Source organism: Dendrobates tinctorius, unplaced genomic scaffold (genome assembly GCF_039654945.1).
Source record: "Dendrobates tinctorius isolate UK_male_01 unplaced genomic scaffold, ASM3965494v1 ptg000054l, whole genome shotgun sequence".
NCBI classification, from domain to species: Eukaryota; Metazoa; Chordata; class Amphibia; order Anura; family Dendrobatidae; genus Dendrobates; species Dendrobates tinctorius.
In genome coordinates this window covers 14,882,340-14,905,803 of record NW_027361722.1, presented here as the reverse complement: position 1 = coordinate 14,905,803, position 23,464 = coordinate 14,882,340, and the positions used below count along the sequence as shown (strand labels likewise).

The window sequence follows — 23,464 nt, the reverse complement described above, 5'->3', positions numbered from 1 at the left end:
AACGTACTATTCCATCCATGTGACCTGGGACTTAAGTCCCATGGACGCAATAGTATGTCATAGCCGATCAGCGGCGCTCACGAGAGGATCGCAGCTGATCGCGGCCGGGTGTCAGCTGATTATCACAGCTGACACTCGGCACTATGTGCCAGGAGCGGTCACGGACTACTCCCGGCACATTAACCCCTGGCACACTGCAATCAAACAGTGGGCGACTGAACGCCGTGCCAATGTCTCTCACTTACAGCCTCCTTTACTCTCTTTACTCATGCACACAGCCGTACACAGAACTTGATATCCTCCGGATCGCAGCCGGACACCATATCCATCTGTTTGCAGCCGTTCCACACGCCAGTCTTTCTTTGGGCACAGAACTGTTTACCTCCGATTCACCTCCGGGCACAAGACATCCACGTCCGATACAAGTCACTGTGGACGGCAGCACCACTTTGTACACTGAGGGTTGCCAGGCCTCACTCTGGCCCTGACACACCTGAGACTCACTCAGACTTCACTAAAAACTCACTAACCCTTTCCTGCAGGGCTTTTATCACAGAAACCTGTGGCTTTCATCCACATGGAAAACCTGGGTCCGGAATTGAACAGACTGCACAAACTACTATCCAGCAGGCTGCTTCACACACAACATCCAGAGCAGGTTTTCCCTACATCCGCCTTGGACACTAACATGTCAAAGACTAAGGGCCCCATCACACACAGTGAGATCGCTAGCGAGATCGCTGATTTTGTGATGCAACAGCGATCTCGCTGTGTGACATGCATCAGCGACCGGCCCCCCCGCTGGGTATCGCTGATCGTGCTTGATCGTCCTGGGCCATTTTTTGATCGTTGGTCTCCCGCAGGCCAGCGCGCATTGCTGCGTGTGGCAGCAGGAGCCTAACGATCAGCGAGATTCCAGCGCTGTAAGCAGACGCTGGGAGCTGGCATCTAAGTTAAATATCGGGTAACTAAGCGGCGCGCGTCACTTAGTTACCCGCTGTGTACCTTAGAAAATAGCGTGCTCGCAGCTCCAAGAGAGCTACGCCTGTGACTGCAATGCATTCCCATAGCCTCAACACACCTCCGTGAGTATCCTGGGGAGAGCACACAGTGCCCCCTAGCTGTAACAGGGGTCACTGCCTCACAACCTACAACCACCACTAGAGGGAGCTTCATGTATACAGAGATACATGATATTCTGTCTGCAGCCACCACAAGGGGGAGCTCCCTGTATACAAAGAAACATGATAAAATTCTGTCTGCAGTCACCACTAGGGGGAGCTCCCTGTATACACAGATACATGATAAGATCCTGTCTGCTGCCACCACTAGGGGAAGCTCCCTGTATACAGAGATACATGATAAGATCCTGTCTGCAGCCACCACTAGGGGGAGCTCCCTGTATACAGAGATACATGATAAGATCCCGTCTGCAGCCACCACTAGGGGGAGCTCCCTGTATAAAGAGATACATGATAAGATCCTGTCTGCAGTCACCACTAGGGGGAGCTCCCTGTATACAAAAATACATGATAAGATCCTGTCTGGAGCCACCACTAGGGGGAGCTCCCTGTATACAGAAATACATGATAAGATCCTGTCTGCAGCCACCACTAGGGGGAGCTCCCTATATACAGAGATACATGATAAGATCCCGTCTGCAGCCACCACTAGGGGGAGCTCCCTGTATAAAGAGATACATGATAAGATCCTGTCTGCAGTCACCACTAGGGGGAGCTCCCTGTATACAAAAATACATGATAAGATCCTGTCTGGAGCCACCACTAGGGGGAGCTCCCTGTATACAGAAATACATGATAAGATCCTGTCTGCAGCCACCACTAGGGGGAGCTCCCTGTATACAGAAATACATGATAAGATCCTGTCTGCAGCCACCACTAGGGGGAGCTCCCTGTATACAGAGATACATAAGACACTGTCTGCAGCCACCACTAGGGGGGAGCTTACCATGTAGAGTTTGTACATATAATTCAATTATTAAACCATATGCATAAAGCGCAGAAGCTGCCCTAAAGGTGCATACATAAAGACATGCAGACATTTATCTTTGGAATATAGTCAACAATTTTAAAGCAGATTACAATAGTTTTGAGCTAACCTGCTCCAAGTAGATTTGATTTCACGTCAGTCAAAAATGTGACAAATCGCTCCCTTTTCAAGACTGACGTAAGGTAAAAGATGAAAAAAGACAAACATTCACTTGACATGTGCACCTCTGATGTTACACGCTTACAGTTTAAAGGTTAGTTGAATATTCTGGGAATTCGGCATCCTTGCTGTTGCCCCATTTTTGGACTCGGCTGTCACATATCAAACCTGGCTCTGCTGTATATACCCCAATATCAGTCTTTTGACAAATTCATCCCAGCTGGATGGTATACTCAGTTCTGCTAGTCCAAGGTGCTCTCCTGCATACTTAGCCCTGACAAGGTGCCATTCAGCATATTTGGCTCAACCATTCAATGTATCAGTTGGAATCCACCCTATCCAGCTCTGCTTTTCCACGTCCAAAGTGTCATCATAACGCTCAGCTCTGCTGCTTCACACTCAAGGTGCCATCCAGCCTATCCAGCTCTGCTGTTCTATGTCCATGGTATTGTCATAACGCTCAGCTCTGCTGCTTCACACTCAAGGTGCCGTCCAGCCTATCCAGCTCTGCTGTTCCACGCTGCTCCAGGTGATGTTCACCATATCAGGATTTGCTGTGCAGCGCTGCACCAACGCCTTCGGTCCGTGCTACTCAATTCGATTATTTACCCACTTCAAGCTCTCTGCTTGCGGTCCGTGAATGAGGACTTAATTATTTACATTCAGAGGTAGACGGATCTAAAACTTTTCACAGCTGAGGGTTTGCTGCAATGGTATTCTGTCTGGGAAATCCTGTCTGAACGCCAACTCCAACACTGATACGTTGTAACAGGACAGCGGAGAAGTCTGAGCTGCTGATGTAACACGCAGAGGATTGTGCAGCCTGGATACAACTGTAACAAACCCTCAGCTGTGAAAAAGTATTCCAAGCGTTTAATGGACTGTGACAGCGAATATCTGGATACAACGCAAATATAGGGCATTGGCCTAACTGCTGGAGGAGATCCGGCCTGATATTACACATGTGGGATTTTGTCTTCTCATAGCTGACTTCCACTCCTACTCGGTTGGTTGCCGGCAGGATGAGACGCGCGTTTCAGTTTTTTGAGATTTTTTTTTTTTTTTTTTTTTTGGGGGGGGGGGGGATTTCAGAACTAATTAATATCTCGGGATTACTCAGCGAGTTACCAGACACTTCAATTAACAGGTCCTCGCTATCAGTGAGATGATTCGGCGAGGGAACATTACACCAGGGTATAACTTCACGGGAAGGGGGAGGGGCCGCAGAATGCAAAATTATGTAAATCTATGCTAATGAGCGCCTTGCTGGCCTAGAGTTCTGCTGACTAGCGATACGTTGCGTCAATTATAAATGGTAATTAAGCGTTATGAGGAAAACAGACATTGTGATCTGACTTCAGAGAGCGGTACAAGATCTCTGCGGAGGGACACTGGTGCCGGAGTGCCTCCGCTGTCCGCTAAGAAAGGAGATGACCCGGTGTCTTATGTTCACAGGCTGTAATTACCTGTGTCGGGTCAACCAGTAATTAACACTTTTCTTATCTGTGAGACATGATGGATGGTCTGTGTTTCGGGTACTTACCATTTTCAAGATCTCTGGTTGCAGTCAGTGAATAGGAACAGCGTTGGACTGGAGCACCTTGGCCCACCAGAGAAAATCATTCTTGGGGCCCACTATGTAGCTAGATAGAGATAAATACAAGACCCCCAATTGTGCGGTAAAACACGCTAATATCAGGGTATAATATAAGGTAGTACATGTCTTAATTATGTAGCCGGCGTTGGGGTAGCCTCCCTCATAGAATATAAAGTAGCCTCCCCACAGAATATAATGCAGCCCCCTCATAAGGTATAATGCAGCCCCCTTCATATAGTACAATGCAGCACCCCACAGAATACAATGTAGCCCTTTCATAGGGTATAATGCAGCCCCCTTCATATAGTACAATGCAGCACCCCACAGAATACAATGTAGCCCTTTCATAAGGTATAATGCAGCCCCCTTCATATAGTACAATGCAGCACCCCACAGAATACAATGTAGCCCTTTCATAGGGTATAATGCAGCCCCCTTCATATAGTATAATGCAGCACCCCACAGAATATAATTTAGCCCTTTCATAGGGTTTAATGCAGCCCCCCATTATAGAACATACGGTAATGTAGCCCCATCATGGGGTATTATGCAGCCCCCTTGATATAGTATAATGCAAAATCCGACAGAATATAATATAGTCTCCTAAGAGTATTATGCAGCCCCCTCAAATAGTATAATGCAGCCCCCCTCATATAGTATAATGAAGCCCCACCACAGAATATAATAGGGTATAATGCAGCCCCCACTCCACAGAATATATTAAGGGAACACTGTAGCAAAGCTTCAGCTGTGTTGGCAGCAGCAGATCAAGGAATGAAATGAAGAGGAACTGAAAACCAAAGCTCATAACAAGGAGTAAAAGTTCTAGATAAGTTATTTCCAACTCAATTAATGCAAAAAAACTACAACTCCCAGCAAATTCAGTCATCTGTCAGATGCCAAGGCATGTTAGGTCTGTAGTTATTCACCAACTATAAACCATCAATATACAGGATCCACAACGTTTCATTCTTACTCTACATTCTGCTTTACACTCCAGTCACACCCAGAGCTGCATCGAGAAACAGACTGGTTTCCTACTAGCCAGCAGGCTGCGGATCCCTGCCAATCCGCTGACTGTATAGTACGCTCGGCTGTGTCGGAGATGAAGTGGATTACGCCAAGATGTCTCCAGAAAGTACATCTCCCACAATGCCTCACACCGGAGAGCTGCGGGGCTGTGTGCGCTCATATTAGCTGTCAGGGCAATAATAAATGCAGCCCTGGATATGTGATTGGCATATTGTTACCCAGAATAATCAGCAGAAAAATCAAGAATTTGCAGAGTTATAAAACATATTAGGTAGACGTTAACTGTGAAGCAGAGCGTCTGTCTGCAATCCCTGACCTGTGATACGTCTGTATATAAAAACCAAGGACAACAGAACGACCAACTAATGCTGCTACAAAAAGCTTCACAAGCACAAACTGATGTCATAGAAAATCATCTGTCTGCAAGAGAAAGAACACTAAAATAATACTGCTCCTATGTACAAGAATATAACTACTATAATACTGCTCCTATGTACAAGAATATAACTACTATAATACTGCTCCTATATACAAGAATATAACTACTATAATACTGCTCCTATGTACAAGAATATAACTACTATAATACTGCTCCTATGTACAAGAATATAACTACTATAATACTGCCCCCTATGTACAAGAATATAACTACTATAATACTGCTCCTATGTACAAGAATATATCTACTATAATACTGCTCCTATGTACAAGAATATAACTACTATAATACTGCTCCTATGTACAGGAATATACCTACTATAATACTGCCCCTATGTACAAGAATATAACTACTATAATACTGCCCCTATGTACAAGAATATAACTACTATAATACTGCTCCTATATACAAGAATATAACTACTATAATACTGCTCCTATGTACAGGAATATACCTACTATAATACTGCTCTTATGTACAAGAATATAACTACTATAATACTGCTCCTATGTACAAGAATATAACTACTGTAATACTGCTCCTATGTACAAGAATATAATTACTATAATACTGCCCCTATGTACAAGAATATAACTACTATAATACTGCTCCTATGTACAAGAATATAACTACTATAATACTGCCCCATATGTACAAGAATATAACTACTATAATACTGCTCCTATGTACAAGAATATAACTACTATAATACTGCTCCTATGTACAAGAATATAACTACTATAATACTGCTCCTATGTACAAGAATATAACTACTATAATACTGCCCCCTATGTACAAGAATATAACTACTATAATACTGCCCCCTATGTACAAGAATACACCATGTGCAGAATTATTAGGCAAGCTGTATTTGAGAGGATTCTTTTTATTATTGAATAACAACTATGTTCTCAAGCAACCCAAAAGACTCATAGATATCAAAGCTTAATATTTCTGAAAGTTGGAGTGGGTTTTTTTTAGATTTGGCTATCTTAGGAGGATATCTGCTTGTGCAGGTAACTATTACAGTGCAGAATTATTAGGCAACTTAATAAAAACCAAATATATACCCATCTCACTTGTTTATTTTCACCAGGTAAACCAATAGAGCAACACAAAATTTAGAAATAAACATTTCTGACTTTCAAAAACAAAACAAAAAAAATCAGTGACCAATATAGCCACCTTTCTTTACGATGACACTCATCTTCCTTCCATCCATAGATTCTGTCAGTTGCTTGATCTGTTTACGATCCACATTGCGTGCTGCAGCCACCACAGCCTCCCAGACACTGTTCCGAGAGGTGTACTGTTTTCACTCCCTGTAGATCTCACATTTTATGAGGGACCACAGGTTCTCTATGGGGTTCAGATCAGGTGAACAAGGGGGCCATGTCATTATTTTTTCTTCTTTTAGACCTTTACTGGCCAGCCACGCTGTGGAGTATTTGGATGCATGTGATGGAGCATTGTCCTGCAGGAAAATCATGTTTTTCTTGAACGATTCCGACTTCTTCCTGTACCACTGCTTGAAGAAGGTGTCTTCCAGAAACTGGCAGTAGGTCTGGGAGTTGAGCTTCACTCCATCCTCAACCCGAAAAGGTCCCACAAGTTCATCTTTGATGATACCAGCCCATACCAGTACCCCACCTCCACCTTGTTGGCGTCTGAGTCGGAGTGGAGCTCTCTGCCCTTTACTGATCCAGCCTTGGGCCCATCCATCTGGCCCATCAAGAGTCGCTCTCATTTCATCAGTCCATAAAACCTTAGAAAAATCAGTCTTAAGATATTTCTTGGCCCAGTCTTGACGTTTTATCTTATGTTTCTTGTTCAAAGGTGGTCGTTTTCCAGCCTTCCTTACCTTGGCCATGTCCCTGAGTATGGCACACCTTGAGCTTTTTGATACTCCAGTATCGTTGCAGCTCTGAAATATGGCAAAACTGGTGTCAAATGGCATCTTGGCAGCTTCACGCTTGATTTTCCTCAATTCATGGGCAGTTATTTTGCACCTTTTTTTATCAACAGGCTTCTTGCGACCCTGTTGGATATTTGCCATGAAACGCTTGATTGTTCGGTGATCACGCTTCAAAAGTTTGGCAATTTCAAGACTGCTGCATCCCTCTGCAAGATATCTCACAATTATTGACTTTTCAGAGTCCTTCAAATCTTTCTTCTGACCCATTTTGCCAAAGGAAAGGAACTTGCCTAATAATTAAGCACACCTTATATAGGGTGTTGATGTCATTAGACCACACCCCTCCTCATTACAGATGCAAATCACCTGATTTACATAATTGGCAGTTGGCTTTCAAGCATATACAGCTTGGAGTTGGACAACATGTATGAAAAGGATGATGTGATCAAAATACTCATTTGCCTAATAATCCTGCACCCAGTGTATAACCACTATAATACTATTGTACATGTAGATAAATGATGCCCCCTCACAGTTACATTTCTGCAGATTACGGTATTATTTATTATCGCCTCTTCCACATCTTTGCTTCCCTTGTTGTGTGAATGGGCTCAGTGAGCCTCTCCCTCGGGGACCTTGACACACAACTATGTCTGCAATTTTTGGGAGAGCTCATCATCAACATTCACCTCCTCTTTGTCCTGTTTATATTCTCTGCTGGAAAGCAGTGATCCACCCAAATTAGAGACCACCCAGAGTACTAGAAAAGGGGTCAGAAAGGATGAGGTCGGCCAAATCCGGAGGTCATGTCTCCACTTAGCGGAGTTGTCCTTTTCTGCTAAGTTATTAAAACCATTATTACTTCTTTCTGTGATAAATAATGCTATAATATACAGTTTATGGAGAAAAGTATGTGCCCCCCTCCACATTCCCCTCCAGAATCTTTCCTGGCCACCCATCCTACACCCATCGACATTAATATGAAGTCGCTCCTCTGCAGATAGAATCTCCCAGTCATCTGGGAAGGATTTCTACCAGATTTTGGAGGCGTCTGTGGAAATGTTCATCTTTTCATCCAGAAGATCATTTGTGAGGTCAGACCCTGATATTGAGGAGAGGTCGGGGTCACAGTCTCCGGTCTACAAGTTGGATGGGGCTGAGGTCCGTGTTCTGCTCATGTTCTTCCCTCCATGTTTGTATGGACATTGCAAACTGGGCACAGTCATGGGGAACAGAAAAGGGTCTTCCTAAAACTGTTCCAACAATGGTGGAAGCTGCAGTTGTCCACAATGTCTTGTCCTGAAGCATTAAGATTTCCCTTCACTTGAATTAGGGGTCTGTGACCACCCCCCGATAACAGCCCATTGCATTATCTTCCTCCACCATCTGATCACTGCAGTCAGGGAGTAACATTCCCCTGGAATCCCCAAACCCAGACTCCTCCATCAGACGCAGCTAGAGAAGTGTGACCCGTCACTGCACCGAACACGTCTCCTCCAGAGTCCAGTGGTGGCGGCTTTACACCGCTCCATCCACTGATCCTCAGCACTCGGCCCCCCCGCTCTGTAACGGTACGGGGTCTCCACTTCATGGCTGAGTTGCTGCGGTTCCTTCCATTGTTAATAATATCACTCACAGATGATGGGGAAGAATCAGGAGGAAGAAACGTCATGAATAGACTTGTTACATGAACTGACTTATTACCCCTGGTATCAGTGAGCTCTGCACCACCGGCCGTTATGTCTCATGTTAGTAAAGGTGGGGGGAAAGGGGCTGGATATTATATATGAGGGATGAGGGGCCATATGTTATACACCAGGGGACAATGGGGGGGAGGGAAATTATACACTGGGGGGCGAGGGGCCGGATGTCATATACCAGTGGTGAGGGACCGAATATTATATACCAGTAATGAGAGGCCGGATGTTATACGTCAAGGGTTAATGGGGCCAGATGTTGTACATCGGGGGGTGATGGGACGGATGTTATACACCAGGGGCGAGGAGCTGAATATCACATATCAGGGGCCGGATGTTTTATACCAGGAGTGAGGGGCTGGATATTATATACGAGGGGACGGATATTATATACCAGAGGCGAGGGCTGGATGTTATATACCAGTGACGAGGGGCCGGATGTTATACGCCAAGGGGTAATGGGGCCACATGCTGTACATCGAGGGGCGATGGGACGGATGTTATACACCAGGGGCGAGGAGCTGGATGTCACATATCAAGGGCCGGATGTTATATACCGGGGCGAGGGGCCGGATGTTATATACCATGGGCGAGGGGCCGGATGCTATATACCAGAGGCGAGGTGCCGGATGTTATATACCAGTGGCGAGGTGCTGGATGTTATATACCAGTGGCAAGGGCCCGGATGTTATATACCAGGGGCGAGGGGCCGGATGTTATATACCAGTGGCGAGGTGCTGGATGTTATATACCAGTGGCGAGGTGCTGGATGTTATATACTGGGGCGAGGGGCCGGATGTTATATACCATGGGAGAGGGGCCGGATGCTATATACCAGAGGTGAGGTGCTGGATGTTATATACCAGGGGCGAGGGCCCGGATGTTATACGTCAAGGGGTAATGGGGCCAGATACTATACATCGAGGGGCGATGGGACGGATGTTATACACCAGGGGCGAGGAGCTAGATGTCACATATCAGGGGCCGGATGTTATATACCAGAGGCGAGGGGCCGGATGTTATATACCGGGGCGAGGGGCCGGATGTTATATACCAGAGGCGAGGGGCCGGATGTTATATACCAGGGGCGAGGGCCCGGATGTTATACGTCAAGAGGTAATGGGGCCAGATGCTATACATCGAGGGGCGATGGGACGGATGTTATACACCAGGGGCGAGGAGCTAGATGTCACATATCAGGGGCCAGATGTTATATACCAGAGGCGAGGGCCCGGATGTTATACGCCAAGAGGTAATGGGGCCAGATGCTATACATCTAGGGGCGATGGGACGGATGTTATACACCAGGGGCGAGGAGCTAGATGTCACATATCAGGGGCCGGATGTTATATACCAGAGGCGAGGGGCCGGATGTTATATACCGGGGCGAGGGGCCGGATGTTATATACCATGGGCGAGGGGCCGGATGTTATATACCAGGGGCGAGGGGCCGGATGTTATATACCAGGGGCCGGATGTTATATACCAGGGGCGAGGGGCCGGATGTTATATACCAGGGGCGAGGGGCCGGATGTTATATACCAGGGGCGAGGGGCCGGATGTTATATACCATGGGCGAGGGGCCGGATGTTATATACCAGGGGCGAGGGGCCGGATGTTATATACCAGAGGCGAGGGCCCGGATGTTATACGTCAAGAGGTAATGGGGCCAGATGCTATACATCGAGGGGCGATGGGACGGATGTTATACACCAGGGGCGAGGAGCTAGACGTCACATATCAGGGGCCGGATGTTATATACCAGAGGCGAGGGTCCGGAGGTTAAATACCATGGGCGAGGGTCCGGAGGTTAAATACCATGGGCGAGGAGCCGGATGTTAAATACCACGCGCGAAGGGCTAGATGCTATATACCAGGGGCAAAGGGCCAGGTGTTATACATCAAGGGGAAATGGGGCCAGATGTTATACTTCAGGGGGCAAAGGGGGTTGAATGTTATACTCCAAGGGCAATGTGATGGAAGTAAAAATCATAATTTCACTGATTAAGACAGTTCTGTTCTCCATATTGTGAAGCTTTCTTGCCCCGCACACAGTTCCTTCGCTTCGGTCTCATCAGAACAGCCATGTTTGTCAGGCGTGACCTTTACACAGAGAAACTACTGACACAAATAATGCGTCTTTTCTGTCCCGTGTCATGTGATGGGTCATTTGCGCGGCACGGATCCTATTATCAGACACGTCGTGTGCTCCGTAGAGTCAGCACAAGACACAGATCTAATGTAATATCTAGTCAGGGTTCACATAAATATTGGCAGAGTGCAGACGTGCCGCGGTGTCAGTGCAGCTCCGTGCCCTCATCTGCCTCGTGGACGGGTATAAGTGCCGCCTGCCATGAAGCAAGCTGCACAGTGACCGGAAAATACGACCCTCTGATCCCAGCCTAAACACAATCAGGCTGATCTATTAACCCTTTATAAGACCAGGCGATTTTTCATTTTTTTGCGTTTTCGTCTTTTTCTAGTCTCCTTTCAAGAGCCATAACCATTTTTTTATTTTTCCAATTCCAAGTGCGGTAAAATTGTGGGGAGAATACAATTCCGCCATTTTTTTAAGGTTTTGTTTTTACGGTGTTCATTGCGTGGTAAAATTACCTGGAAACATGATTCTCCAGGTCAGTATGATTACGGTGATACACCAAACTTGCGCACTTTATTTTATTTATACATTTTAGAAACTTTAAAAAACTTGCAACGTTGGGGAAAAAAAAGGGATTTATTTCGCAATTTTCTGAGACGCGTGACTTATTTTTTTCATGGACCTGGATGAAAGGTCTACATGGATGTTGTTTTTTGAGGATTTTTTTTTCTCATTTATGTTTATTTTTGAAGGTGATTTATTCTTTTATACTTTTTTTTAACAAATGTTGCTATTTTTAGTCCCTTCTTGTGGTTTTGACCTTGATCGTGTCTTCTACAAACTGTAATATCACAGTATGTAGGAATAATACTGATCTTCACAAGCACTAATATGACGGCAATGGGGTCTTTAGCAGGAGGGCTGGACGACAAGCATAGGAATGATTCTACCATGGAATCGGGTCCATTAAATGCCGCTGTCAGAGATTGAAAGCAGCATTTAAATGGTTAAACAGCAGATGATCTACACTGTTAGAGGCAAGTGTAGGCTGTATAATGCAGCCGGCGTCCGCTGTGTGTGGAGTAGGCACAGCTCCTAAGCCCAGTCTACACCCTCGCAGTACCAGGACGTCCTATTTTAAGACTGGGTTTAACTACCTGAAAGAAATTTTTTTTTATTAACCATAGAAACAAATCAAAGCGCAGCTTTCATTTTGCCAGAGCAGTTTAAGAAATGAGACCTGCGCTGTGATTGGATCCTATGGGCTGCAGAGTAATTTTCGATAAATGAGGCCTACTCTACGTACACGTCCTAACCTCGAAGAAAAAACTGTCTTTTTTTTTGTTCATAGCAACCAATCACAGCACAGCTTCTATGTGTCTAAGAGTAAGATGTGAAAAGAAAGCTGTGCTGTGATTGGTTGCCATGAGCCACAGAGACGACATCAATAAATGAGGCCTAGTGTGGGCGAAAAATGTCTTTGTTGCCCATAGCAACCAATCACAGAGCAGCTTTTATTAGTCAAGAGTAAAATATGAAATGAAAGTTGCGCTGTGATTGGTCGCTATGGGGGCTCCTGCCTCATTGTTGTTGTTTTTTATTTGCTTCTTTGGGACACTCGCTGGGGCAGGAGGCCATCTTTTATAACGTGGAAAAACTGATTTGGGCCGCTCTGGACGTGACTTTTTGCTTCCCATGTGCTTCCTTATACATTTCACTATAGGTTAAAAAAATGGCAAAAAAACACAAAGTCAAACACCGTGTGATCAAAAAAACCATACATCAAATATATATATTTTTTTTAAATAATTTCATGGGTTTTTTTTTTTAACAAGCCACCCTCCCAAAAATGACAGGCAAAAAAAAGTGAAAGAAGCAAAAAGGCCGGGTTCAGACAGCCATAGTTCATGATCCATGTAAGGAAGGCAATGCCGGAGCGATCATGGGGGTCCTGAGTCTCGTCTGTCTATTTTTCATAACTTGTGCCCCCCAACCCCTGTGCAGTGAAGATAAAGAAGACCCTCATGGCGGTGCCCCTGCTCCTTCCTGCATCCTCACTAGGGGATGATGTGGCGGAGATGGGAGCTGTCATGTGGAGCTGCTCAGCGGCTCCTTAAAGTGGTTATTCCCAACATTAAAGGGTTTTTCTGGGCTGAAAAGAAAAGTTTGCTGAATCATGGTGATGTGCACACTGTCACGATTCCCCAGCTCTGCAGCAAGGCCGCATGTATGCCCCTTACATACTTGTGGTCACATGCAGACTAGACTCCTCTGGGACGACCAGACAGGAGCCAAAGAGCGGGAATTTACCGTTCCTACTTGCTTAAGGCTTATAGCGCTTTTTTTTTAAATTATTTTAAAACATTTTCAGCAGCTGGTTACATTTCCTGAACTTCTTTAAAAGCTTAAAAGAAATTCCATCTGCACCCGTCCTGACTCCCACGCTGCTCTCTTAGGTTCCCACAATGGGGAGAACAGAGGATTTTCTGTGGAGTTTCAGCAGCATTTCTGCATCAGCTCATTTATTTTACCGTGTTTTTAGTGCTTTCTTTTTTTTTTACATATGTTTTAATGTGTTTTCTTTCAGCTGTGGTTTTTGTCTCTTTTTGCCACGTCAGGTTTTAAATTTTTTTTTTCTGGAAACTTTCTGTTTGCACGATTACCCTGCTTTCATAAAGCTTATAAAGTCATGTGCGGACGACATGGGGTTTTTTATCGGCAAAATTTCCTCATCTCATTCTATGGGAAAAATCCGCAAATAAAGCGAATGTTTACTGCAATAGGAGCTGACAAACTGAGGATTATAAAACCGCACTGCAGGTCAATTTTCACAATGTTGTAAAAAAAAAAAATAATCCTTGTGTGCACGAGACTTATAGAGATCTCATCCACTTTTCTAGAACTGTAATGCACTGCGTACTTATTGCATCGTTGCAATGATATCCAAAGTGACAAATGCCACCACTGATATTGCTAATGGGCACATCTGCAGAATTCCCATAGACACATAATATATTCCCAATTCTTTTGTGTCCATCTCCATATTGTCATGCAAGGTTTAGGTCGCCACTTCTTACAACCCTCCGCATCTGCTACTTGTATACAATGAGACAAAGGCATTGTCCTCCCCTGTGCGCCTCCAGATCTGGTGACCTCTCCCTCCATATAACCCATAGCCGAGATCCAGACAAATCCGGCAAACCTGACAAGTTATGCCATGCTAAATCCCTACCCCACCCCCACTTCAACTGCAAAACTCGTCAGGAGACTGGAAATGTTGGGTTATTATAAGCTGTGAACACTGCATGGGTCATCACCCAGCTTTTCTAAGGTCATTGACTGCAAATCTGCTGAAGTATCCACATCTTCTATTCAAGAGACTAGGAAAGCTGGGTAGTAACCCCTGTGGAAACTGTAAGTTCTCTAATTATTGTAAAACTTGGGGATTGCCCATGTGGGAAATGCATTAGTTGTCCACAACCTTTTCAAAAGTTCTGGACTGAAAATATTCTTACTGCTAAACTTTGATATATTTGGTATTCAGGAGACTGGGAAAGCTGGGTGAGAGTCCCTAGAAGAGCTGTATTAGTTGTCACCCATCTTTTCCAGTCTACTGAATGGAGTGCAAATCTACGAAGAGTAGATCTCTATATTACTAAGTAGATTTGACTCTATTCAGGAGACTGGAAAAGCTGGGTAACAACTAACACAGCTCTTGTAGGGACTCTCGCCCAGCTTTCCCAGTCTGTAGAATGACAAATGCATCTTGTTTTTCATCACTTAGCGTAGATCCCTATGTGCTGCAAAACTAGATGCATCTGCCATTCCCGAGACTGGGAAAGCTGGGTTGGGAACCCGCATTGGAAAGGTATATCAGAACATCCTGCACTGTTACAACTATAGATCTACTTTTTATTCAGGAGGCTGGTAAAACTGCTTTTCAGCTTGTCTACTGTATGTCACTCAGCTTTCCCATAGCGCACAGCTAATTAATGCAGAGACTGGAAAAGATGGGTTACAAGCCAGAGACTGGGAAAGATGGGGTATATCCATAGTAAATTTTCTAGACTATTGATCTAAGAAGTGCTGTGGTTCATCCTAAACTTTCTTCTTGCTGAAATACCATATGCATTTACCGGTTCCATGACAATTGTGTACAAGATAATTGTGTACGGACAATTGTGTACAGAAAATTGTGTACAGGCCAATTGTGTCCAAGGACAATTGTGTACAAGGACAATTGTGTACAGGGCAATCGCCTTGTACACAATTGCCTTGTACACAATTGTCATTGTACACAATTGGCCTGTACACAATTGTCCGTACACAATAGTCCGTACACAATTATCTTGTACACAATTGTCCTGTCACCGCATTTACCATTCTGGAACCTGGGAAAGCTGGGTGAGAGTCATTGTTGTAGCACTATGTCCCATTTAACATAGTACATTGTACATACGCATTACATAAAGTCACAATTTGGCTCACATTTATCTATGAGAGACCTGGGCAGAGCTGTCGTCATTCAGGGGTCGGGGACAGTTGGGTGTCAGTCCTCATGGAAGTAATATACAAGTTGTTTCTCAGCAATAGTTACTTAGATACTCTTTACAAAGCAAGGACAGGCATGATCTCCTGGCAGGATGTCACCAATCCAATGTAGAGAGCGATACAAAGAATGGGAGCGTCCAGTTGTCACATTATTTTATAGGATTTCCAGGAACAACAACAGAGGAGCAGCACAACGAAGAGTGTGAAGAAAAGATGCTCCAGAATTGTTCTTTTATGAGGAACGCAAGACATGGAGGCAGCTGACCGATGCTCTCTCTGGATGCCAGTGGTGCAGTGCCGGTCCCCGGCTCCATGATAAATGCGCCACCTGCCAATACGCAACCACTGGACCTTTAATCATCACCTCTGGGATCCGGAACGTAATGTTTGCGCAAAGCAATCAGAGCCTCTTCCTGGCGCGGATCAATCCTCCTGGTTAATATTCCGGTCAGCGGGAAGTAAGAATGATAACATACAAATGTGATCGGCGGCAGCAGCAGCAGCGCGGGCTGGAGGTGCTGATGTCAGCCGGATGGTGTCACGCATAATAATCTCCCCTTATTATTATGCAGCTTTATAACTGAGGGAGAGGAGCGCAGGACCCGGACTGAACAATCACTGCCTGTCATCATCATGGGCTGACATCATCCTCAGCCGCCAGCCTCACAGCGGGCATCTGGGCACTGCACACATCTACACGCAGTGTAATAAGGAGAACACATTACTGCACCGAACACCCCGGCACATCACACTCAGCAGCACGAGCACCGCTCCTGTTGCATTGCAAGCTCTTCCCAGTCTGCATCACAAAGCAAAAGTGAAGTGGCCTACTGCTGCATGCAGTGCAGTGTATAGGTGCAATGCAGTGATTACGGACAAAGTGCAGTGCGCACAGGTGCAGTGTTACTTGGGAGTTGTGCAGTGTGTACAGGTGCAGTGTTACTTGGGCGCAGTGCAGTGTGTACAGGTGCAGAGTTACTTGGGCGCAGTGCAGTGTGTACAGGTGCAGAGTTACTTGGGCGCAGTGCAGTGTACAGGTGCAGAGTTACTTGGGAGTTGTGCAGTGTGTACAGGTGCAGTGTTACTTGGGCGCAGTGCAGTGTGTACAGGTGCAGAGTTACTTGGGCGCAGTGCAGTGTGTACAGGTGCAGAGTTACTTGGGCGCAGTGTAGTGTGTACAGGTGCAGTTTTACTTGGGCACAGTGCAGTGTGTACAGGTGCAGGGTTACTTGGGCGCAGTGCGGTGTGTACAGGTGCAGGGTTACTTGGGCGCAGTGCAGTGTTACTTGGGCGCGGCGCAGTGCGTATAGGTGCAGTGTGTATGGGCGAAGTGCAATGCAATGTGTATGGGTGCAGTGCCATGTGTAAAGGTGCAGTGATATGTGTAGGGTTTCAGTGTCTATAGGCGCAGTACAATAGCTATTGGCGCAGTGCAGTTTGTATGGGTACAGTGTCTATAGGTGCAGTGTGATGTTTGGCCTACTGCTGCATGCAGTGCAGTGTATAGGTGCAATGCAGTGATTACGGACAAAGTGCAGTGCGCACAGGTGCAGTGTTACTTGGGCACAGTGCAGTATGTACAGGTGCAGTGTTACTTGGGAGTTGTGCAGTGTGTACAGGTGCAGTGTTACTTGGGCGCAGTGCAGTGTGTACAGGTGCAGAGTTACTTGGGTGCAGTGCAGTGTGTACAGGTGCAGAGTTACTTGGGCGCAGTGCAGTGTACAGGTGCAGTGTTACTTGGGAGTTGTGCAGTGTGTACAGGTGCAGTGTTACTTGGGCGCAGTGCAGTGTGTACAGGTGCAGAGTTACTTGGGCGCAGTGCAGTGTGTACAGGTGCAGAGTTACTTGGGCGCAGTGTAGTGTGTACAGGTGCAGTTTTACTTGGGCACAGTGCAGTGTGTACAGGTGCAGGGTTACTTGGGCGCAGTGCGGTGTGTACAGGTGCAGGGTTACTTGGGTGCAGTGCAGTGTGTACAAGTGCAGTGTTACTTGGGCGCAGTGCAGTGTTACTTGGGCGCGGCGCAGTGCGTATAGGTGCAGTGTGTATGGGCGAAGTGCAATGCAATGTGTATGGGTGCAGTGCCATGTGTAAAGGTGCAGTGATATGTGTAGGGTTTCAGTGTCTATAGGCGCAGTACAATAGCTATTGGCGCAGTGCAGTTTGTATGGGTACAGTGTCTATAGGTGCAGTGTGATGTTTAGGAGTATAGATATAGTGCAATGCAGTGTGTGAGAGCAGTGTGTAATGGTACTTTCTTTTTGGATGCAGCATAAGTGTGTATAGGTGCAGTGCTGCAAGTAGAGGTATGTATTTTTGCAATTCTGCATGCATGGGTGCAGTGCTGTAGATTAGAGTGCAATGCAGTGTATGGGCAAAATGCAGTGTTTGTGTGTGCAGTATCGTGCATTGTTTGTATGAGCGCAGTGCTATCTATTGGAGTGGTGCTGTGTATGGGCGCAGTGCTGTGTGTGTGGGTGCAGTGCTGCAAGCATGGGCACAGTGCTATCTATTGGAGTGGTGCTGTGTATGGGCGCAGTGCTGTGTGTATAGGAGCAGTGGTGCAGTGCTGCGCATATGGGAGCAGTGCTGCGTGTATGGGTACAGTGTTGCATGTAAGGGCACAGTGCTGTATATATGGGAACTGTGCTGAACATAATTGTACAGTACTGAGTGTATGGACACAGTGCTGTATCTATGGGCGCAGTGCTGTATCTATGGGCACTGTACTGTATCTATGGGCACAGTGTTATATCTATGGGCGCATTGCTGTATCTATTGGCGCAGTGTTGTATCTATAGGCACAGTGCTGTATTTATGGGCGCAGTACTGTATCTATGGGCACTGTTCTGTATCTATGGGCGCAGTGCTGTATCTATGGGCACTGTACTGTATCTATGGGCACTGTTCTGTATCTATGTGCGCAGTGTTGTATCTATGGGCGCAGTGCAGTATCTATGGGCACTGTTCTGTATCTATGGCGCAGTGCTGTATCTATGGGCACTGTGCTGTATCTATGGGCGCAGTGCTGTATCTATGGACACTGTACTGTGTCTATGGGCACTGTACTGTATCTACGGGCGCAGTGCTGTATGTATGGGCGCAGTGCTGTATGTATGGACACTGTACTGTATCTATGGGTACTGTATCTATGGGCACTGTACTGTATCTATGGGCGCAGTGCTGTATCTACGGGCACTGTGCTGTATCTATCGGCACTGTACTGTATCTATGGGCGCAGTGCTGTATCTATCGGCACTGTACTGTATCTATGGGCGCAGTACTGTATCTATGGGCGCAGTGCTGTATCTATGGGCACTGTACTGTGTCTATGGGCGCAGTGCTGTATCTATGGGCACTGTACTGTGTCTATGGGCGCAGTGCTGTATCTATGGGCGCAGTGCTGTATCTATGGGCACTGTACTGTATCTATGGACGCTGTACTGTGTCTATGGGCACAGTGCTGTATCTACGGGCGCAGTGCTATATCTAAGGGCACTGTGCTGTATCTATTGGCACTGTACTGTATCTACGGGCACTATGCTGTATCTATGGGCACTATGCTGTATCTATGGGCACTGTACTGTATCTACGGGCACTGTAATGTATCTACGGGCACTGTGCTGTATCTATGGGCGCAGTGCTGTATCTATGGGCACTGTACTGTATCTATGGGCGCAGTGCTGTATCTATGGGCACTGTACTGTATCTATGGGCGCAGTACTGTGGCGAGATTGTGGGTGTAATGTCATGGAGCAAACTACATGACGGGCAGTGAGCTTGTGCTCCCTCTTAAGAGTGTCCGGTGCCCAGATAGCAGCGCCAACACATAATATGAATGTTCCAGCACACAATCAGCAGTGCCCACATCACAGAATACCCTGCACCCAAAATTTAGAGACCACAATGTCCTTCACATCATGTGCAGCTAATGACAGGCACGGTGCAGCCCCCCGTATACAGTGCCATCACAGTGTGCATAGTCCTTACAGCGTGCCCACACTCCGCTGTCACCTTGGCTACGCGTCACAGGGCGCACGGTGCCAACCATCTGTTGATTTACTGAACCCAGACTGAGCGGACTGTGCCCACACCCGCACGGTCAGGACCCCAGAGGTCATCCTCAGACAATGCCCACAGGGGTCTCCGGACGTCCCCACGGTCCGCACCACATCCAGTGCCCACTCTCCGGGGCACCTCCTGCCATTTGTCACCAGCCACAATGAACTGATCGATGCCCCTGGAAAAGAGAACAAAAGCCAAGCGATGCCCAGAGCAGAGAGCGGACCCCCAGAGAGTGGACCCCCAGAGAGCGGACCACCAGAGAGCGGATCACCAGAGAGCGGACCACCACAGAGCGGATCCCCAGAGAGCGGACCACCGGAGAGCGGACCCCCAGAGAGCGGACCCCCAGAGAGCGGACCACCGGAGAGCGGACCCCCAGAGAGCGGACCCCCAGAGAGCGGACCCCCAGAGAGCGGACCCCCGGAGAGCGGACCACCGGAGAGCGGATCACCAGAGAGCGGACCCCCAGAGAGCGGACCCCCGGAGAGCGGATCACCAGAGAGCGGACCCCCAGAGAGCGGACCCCCAGAGAGCGGACCCCCAGAGAGCGGACCCCCGGAGAGCGGATCACCAGAGAGCGGATCACCAGAGAGCGGATCACCAGAGAGCGGACCCCCAGAGAGCGGACCCCCGGAGAGCGGATCACCAGAGAGCGGACCACCAGAGAGCGGACCACCAGAGAGCGGACCACCAGAAAGCGGACCCCCAGAGAGCGGACCACCAGAGAGCGGACCACCAGAGAGCGGATCACCAGAAAGCAGACCACCAGAGAGCGGATCACCAGAGAGAGGATCACCAGAAAGCAGACCACCAGAGAGCGGATCACCAGAGAGCGGACCCCCAGAGAGCGGATCACCAGAGAGCGGACCCCCAGAGAGCGGATCACCGGAGAGCGGACCACCGGAGAGCGGATCACCAGAGAGCGGATCACCAGAGAGCGGACCCCCAGAGAGCGGACCCCCAGAGAGCGGATCACCAGAGAGCGGATCACCAGAGAGCGGATCACCGGAGAGCGGATCACCAGAGAGCGGACCCCCAGAGAGCGGATCACCAGAGAGCGGATAACCAGAGAGCGGACCCCCAGAGAGCAGACCCCCAGAGAGCGGACCCCCGGAGAGCGGATCACCAGAGAGCGGACCACCAGAGAGCGGACCACCAGAGAGCGGACCACCAGAGAGCGGATCACCAGAGAGCGGACCACCAGAGAGCGGACCACCAGAGAGCGGATCACCAGAGAGCGGATCACCAGAAAGCGGACCCCCAGAGAGCGGATCATCAGAGAGCGGACCACCAGAGAGCGGATCACCGGAGAGCGGATCACCGGAGAGCGGATCACCAGAGAGCGGACCACCAGAGAGCGGACCACCAGAGAGCGGACCACCAGAGAGCGGACCCCCGGAGAGCGGATCACCAGAGAGCGGACCACCAGAGAGCGGACCACCAGAGAGCGGACCACCAGAGAGCGGATCACCAGAGAGCGGACCACCAGAGAGCGGACCACCAGAGAGCGGATCACCAGAGAGCGGATCACCAGAAAGCGGACCCCCAGAGAGCGGATCATCAGAGAGCGGACCACCAGAGAGCGGATCACCAGAGAGCGGACCCCCAGAGAGCAGACCCCCAGAGAGCGGACCCCCGGAGAGCGGATCACCAGAGAGCGGACCACCAGAGAGCGGACCACCAGAGAGCGGACCACCAGAGAGCGGATCACCAGAGAGCGGACCACCAGAGAGCGGACCACCAGAGAGCGGACCACCAGAGAGCGGATCACCAGAAAGCGGACCCCCAGAGAGCGGACCACCAGAGAGCGGACCACCAGAGAGCGGATCACCGGAGAGCGGATCACCGGAGAGCGGATCACCAGAGAGCGGATCACCGGAGAGCGGATCACCGGAGAGCGGATCACCAGAGAGCGGACCCCCAGAGAGCGGATCACCGGAGAGCGGACCACCAGAGAGCGGACCACCCTGCTGCCTAGGAAACACCTCACCCGCTGTGCCCACCACCATGACACCGTGCCCGGGGGTCAGACCCATGCCTTTATTACTGCCCCCAATGAACCAGGGGCACAGGAGACCCAACCATGGGGAGAGCAGGGGGCAATGCCCGCCCCCAGTGCCCCCGGGGCAGATGCCAGCTGCAGCCCGCAGGGGAGCAAAGTTCCAGGCAGCGCTTACCTGTGGCACAGAGCAGAGCCATGCAGCCCAGTATCGTGGCCGCCATCGCCCAGTCCTGGGGCCGCTTCCATCCAGCAGCGCCTGGCGCACGCTCACAGCCCGGGCAGCACCTGGCAGCGACTCTCCGCTGTCTGCGGGGGCTCCAGCACAAGAGCGAGGAGCGGAGCGGAACATTCCACTGCGCCCGGGAGCAGGGGGAGGCAGAGCGTGTGTGACAATCAGCCCGACCGCGGAGCGCAGCAGGTGGGAGACGCTCGCCTCCCCGCCCCCTCTCCTGCCAGTGGTACAGCCGGGTCTCCCAGCCGCTGGCAGCAAGCGGTGCCAGGTCCTGACTGCTCTGCCCGGGCACCTGGGGGTCCCTCCGGGAAGAGTGCACCCCCGACTGCAGCAGGGATGCACAGCCCAGGGCATTGTCATAGCTGACCCCCCAGATGTGAATTATTGACCCCCCAGAGCAGGTGACAAGGAGTTCAACAAGTTTATCATTGGGGTCTATGCAAGATGTCTGCTGGCTGCCAGCAAAGGCAGTGATTGCTGTGTGCAGCCCGAGCACAGATCCCACAGCTGCACCTGAGTGACGGTCAGCGGCGACACCTGTCTGTGCAAAATGTGGCCCGGAGCCCCCCGCATGCTGGTCAGATGTATAATATATATGTGCCCTCGTAGGGTTCTAAATCATATAGGGAAATACCTGCCCATCCTGGTATATATGTCCCCTCCCTGGTATATATGTCCCCCTCCCTGGTATATATGTCCCCCTCCCTGGTATATATGTCCCCCTCCCTGGTATATATGTCCCCCATCCTGGTATATATGTCCTCCATCCTGGTATATGTGTCCCCCATCCTGGTATATATGTCCCCCATCCTGGTATATATGTCCTCCATCCTGGTATATATGTCCCCCATCCTGGTATATATATCCTCCATCCTGGTATATATGTCCCCCATCCTGGTATATATGTCCCCCATCCTGGTATATATATCCCCCATCCTGGTATATATATCCCCCATCCTGGTATATATGTCCCCCATCCTGGTATATATATCCTCCATCCTGGTATATATGTCCCCATCCTGGTATATATGTCCCCTCCCTGGTATATATGTCCCCCATCCTGGTATATATGTCCCCCATCCTGGTATATATATCCTCCATCCTGGTATATATGTCCCCCATCCTGGTATATATGTCCCCCATCCTGGTATATATATCCTCCATCCTGGTATATATGTCCCCATCCTGGTATATATGTCCCCTCCCTGGTATATATGTCCCCCATCCTGGTATATATGTCCCCCATCCTGGTATATATATCCTCCATCCTGGTATATATGTCTCCCATCCTGGTATATATATCCCCCATCCTGGTATATATGTTCCCCTCCCTGGTATATATGTCCCCCATCCTGGTATATATGTCCCCCATCCTGGTATATATATCCTCCATCCTGGTATATATGTCTCCCATCCTGGTATATATATCCCCCATCCTGGTATATATGTCCCCTCCCTGGTATATATGTCCCCCATCCTGGTATATATGTCCCCCATCCTGGTATATATATCCTCCATCCTGGTATATAAATGCTCCCATCCTGGTATATATATCCTCCATCCTGGTATATATGTCTCCCATCCTGGTATATATATCCCCCATCCTGGTATATATGTCCCCCATCCTGGTATATATGTCCCCTCCCTGGTATATATGTCCCCCTCCCTG

The 23,464-nt window shown here is 48.4% G+C and overlaps 1 protein-coding gene across 5 annotated transcripts in view; it reads right to left on the bottom strand.

The window, feature by feature from the left end:
• ILDR2 (immunoglobulin like domain containing receptor 2) overlaps window positions 1–21,959 on the bottom strand; it is a 260,220-nt gene extending 238,261 nt beyond the window's left edge. For 2 of the 5 annotated variants that reach the window (XM_073577128.1, XM_073577126.1), the window contains exon 1: window positions 21,739–21,959. In XM_073577128.1, coding sequence (XP_073433229.1) covers window positions 21,739–21,784 — 46 coding nt within the window. In that variant the 5' untranslated portion in view covers window positions 21,785–21,959. Of the gene's footprint in view, window positions 1–382; window positions 598–21,738 lie in introns of those variants that run through there. The other 3 variants (XM_073577125.1, XM_073577129.1, XM_073577127.1) reach the window with 3 other exon arrangements.
• Between the last annotated feature and the right edge of the window lie 1,505 nt (window positions 21,960–23,464).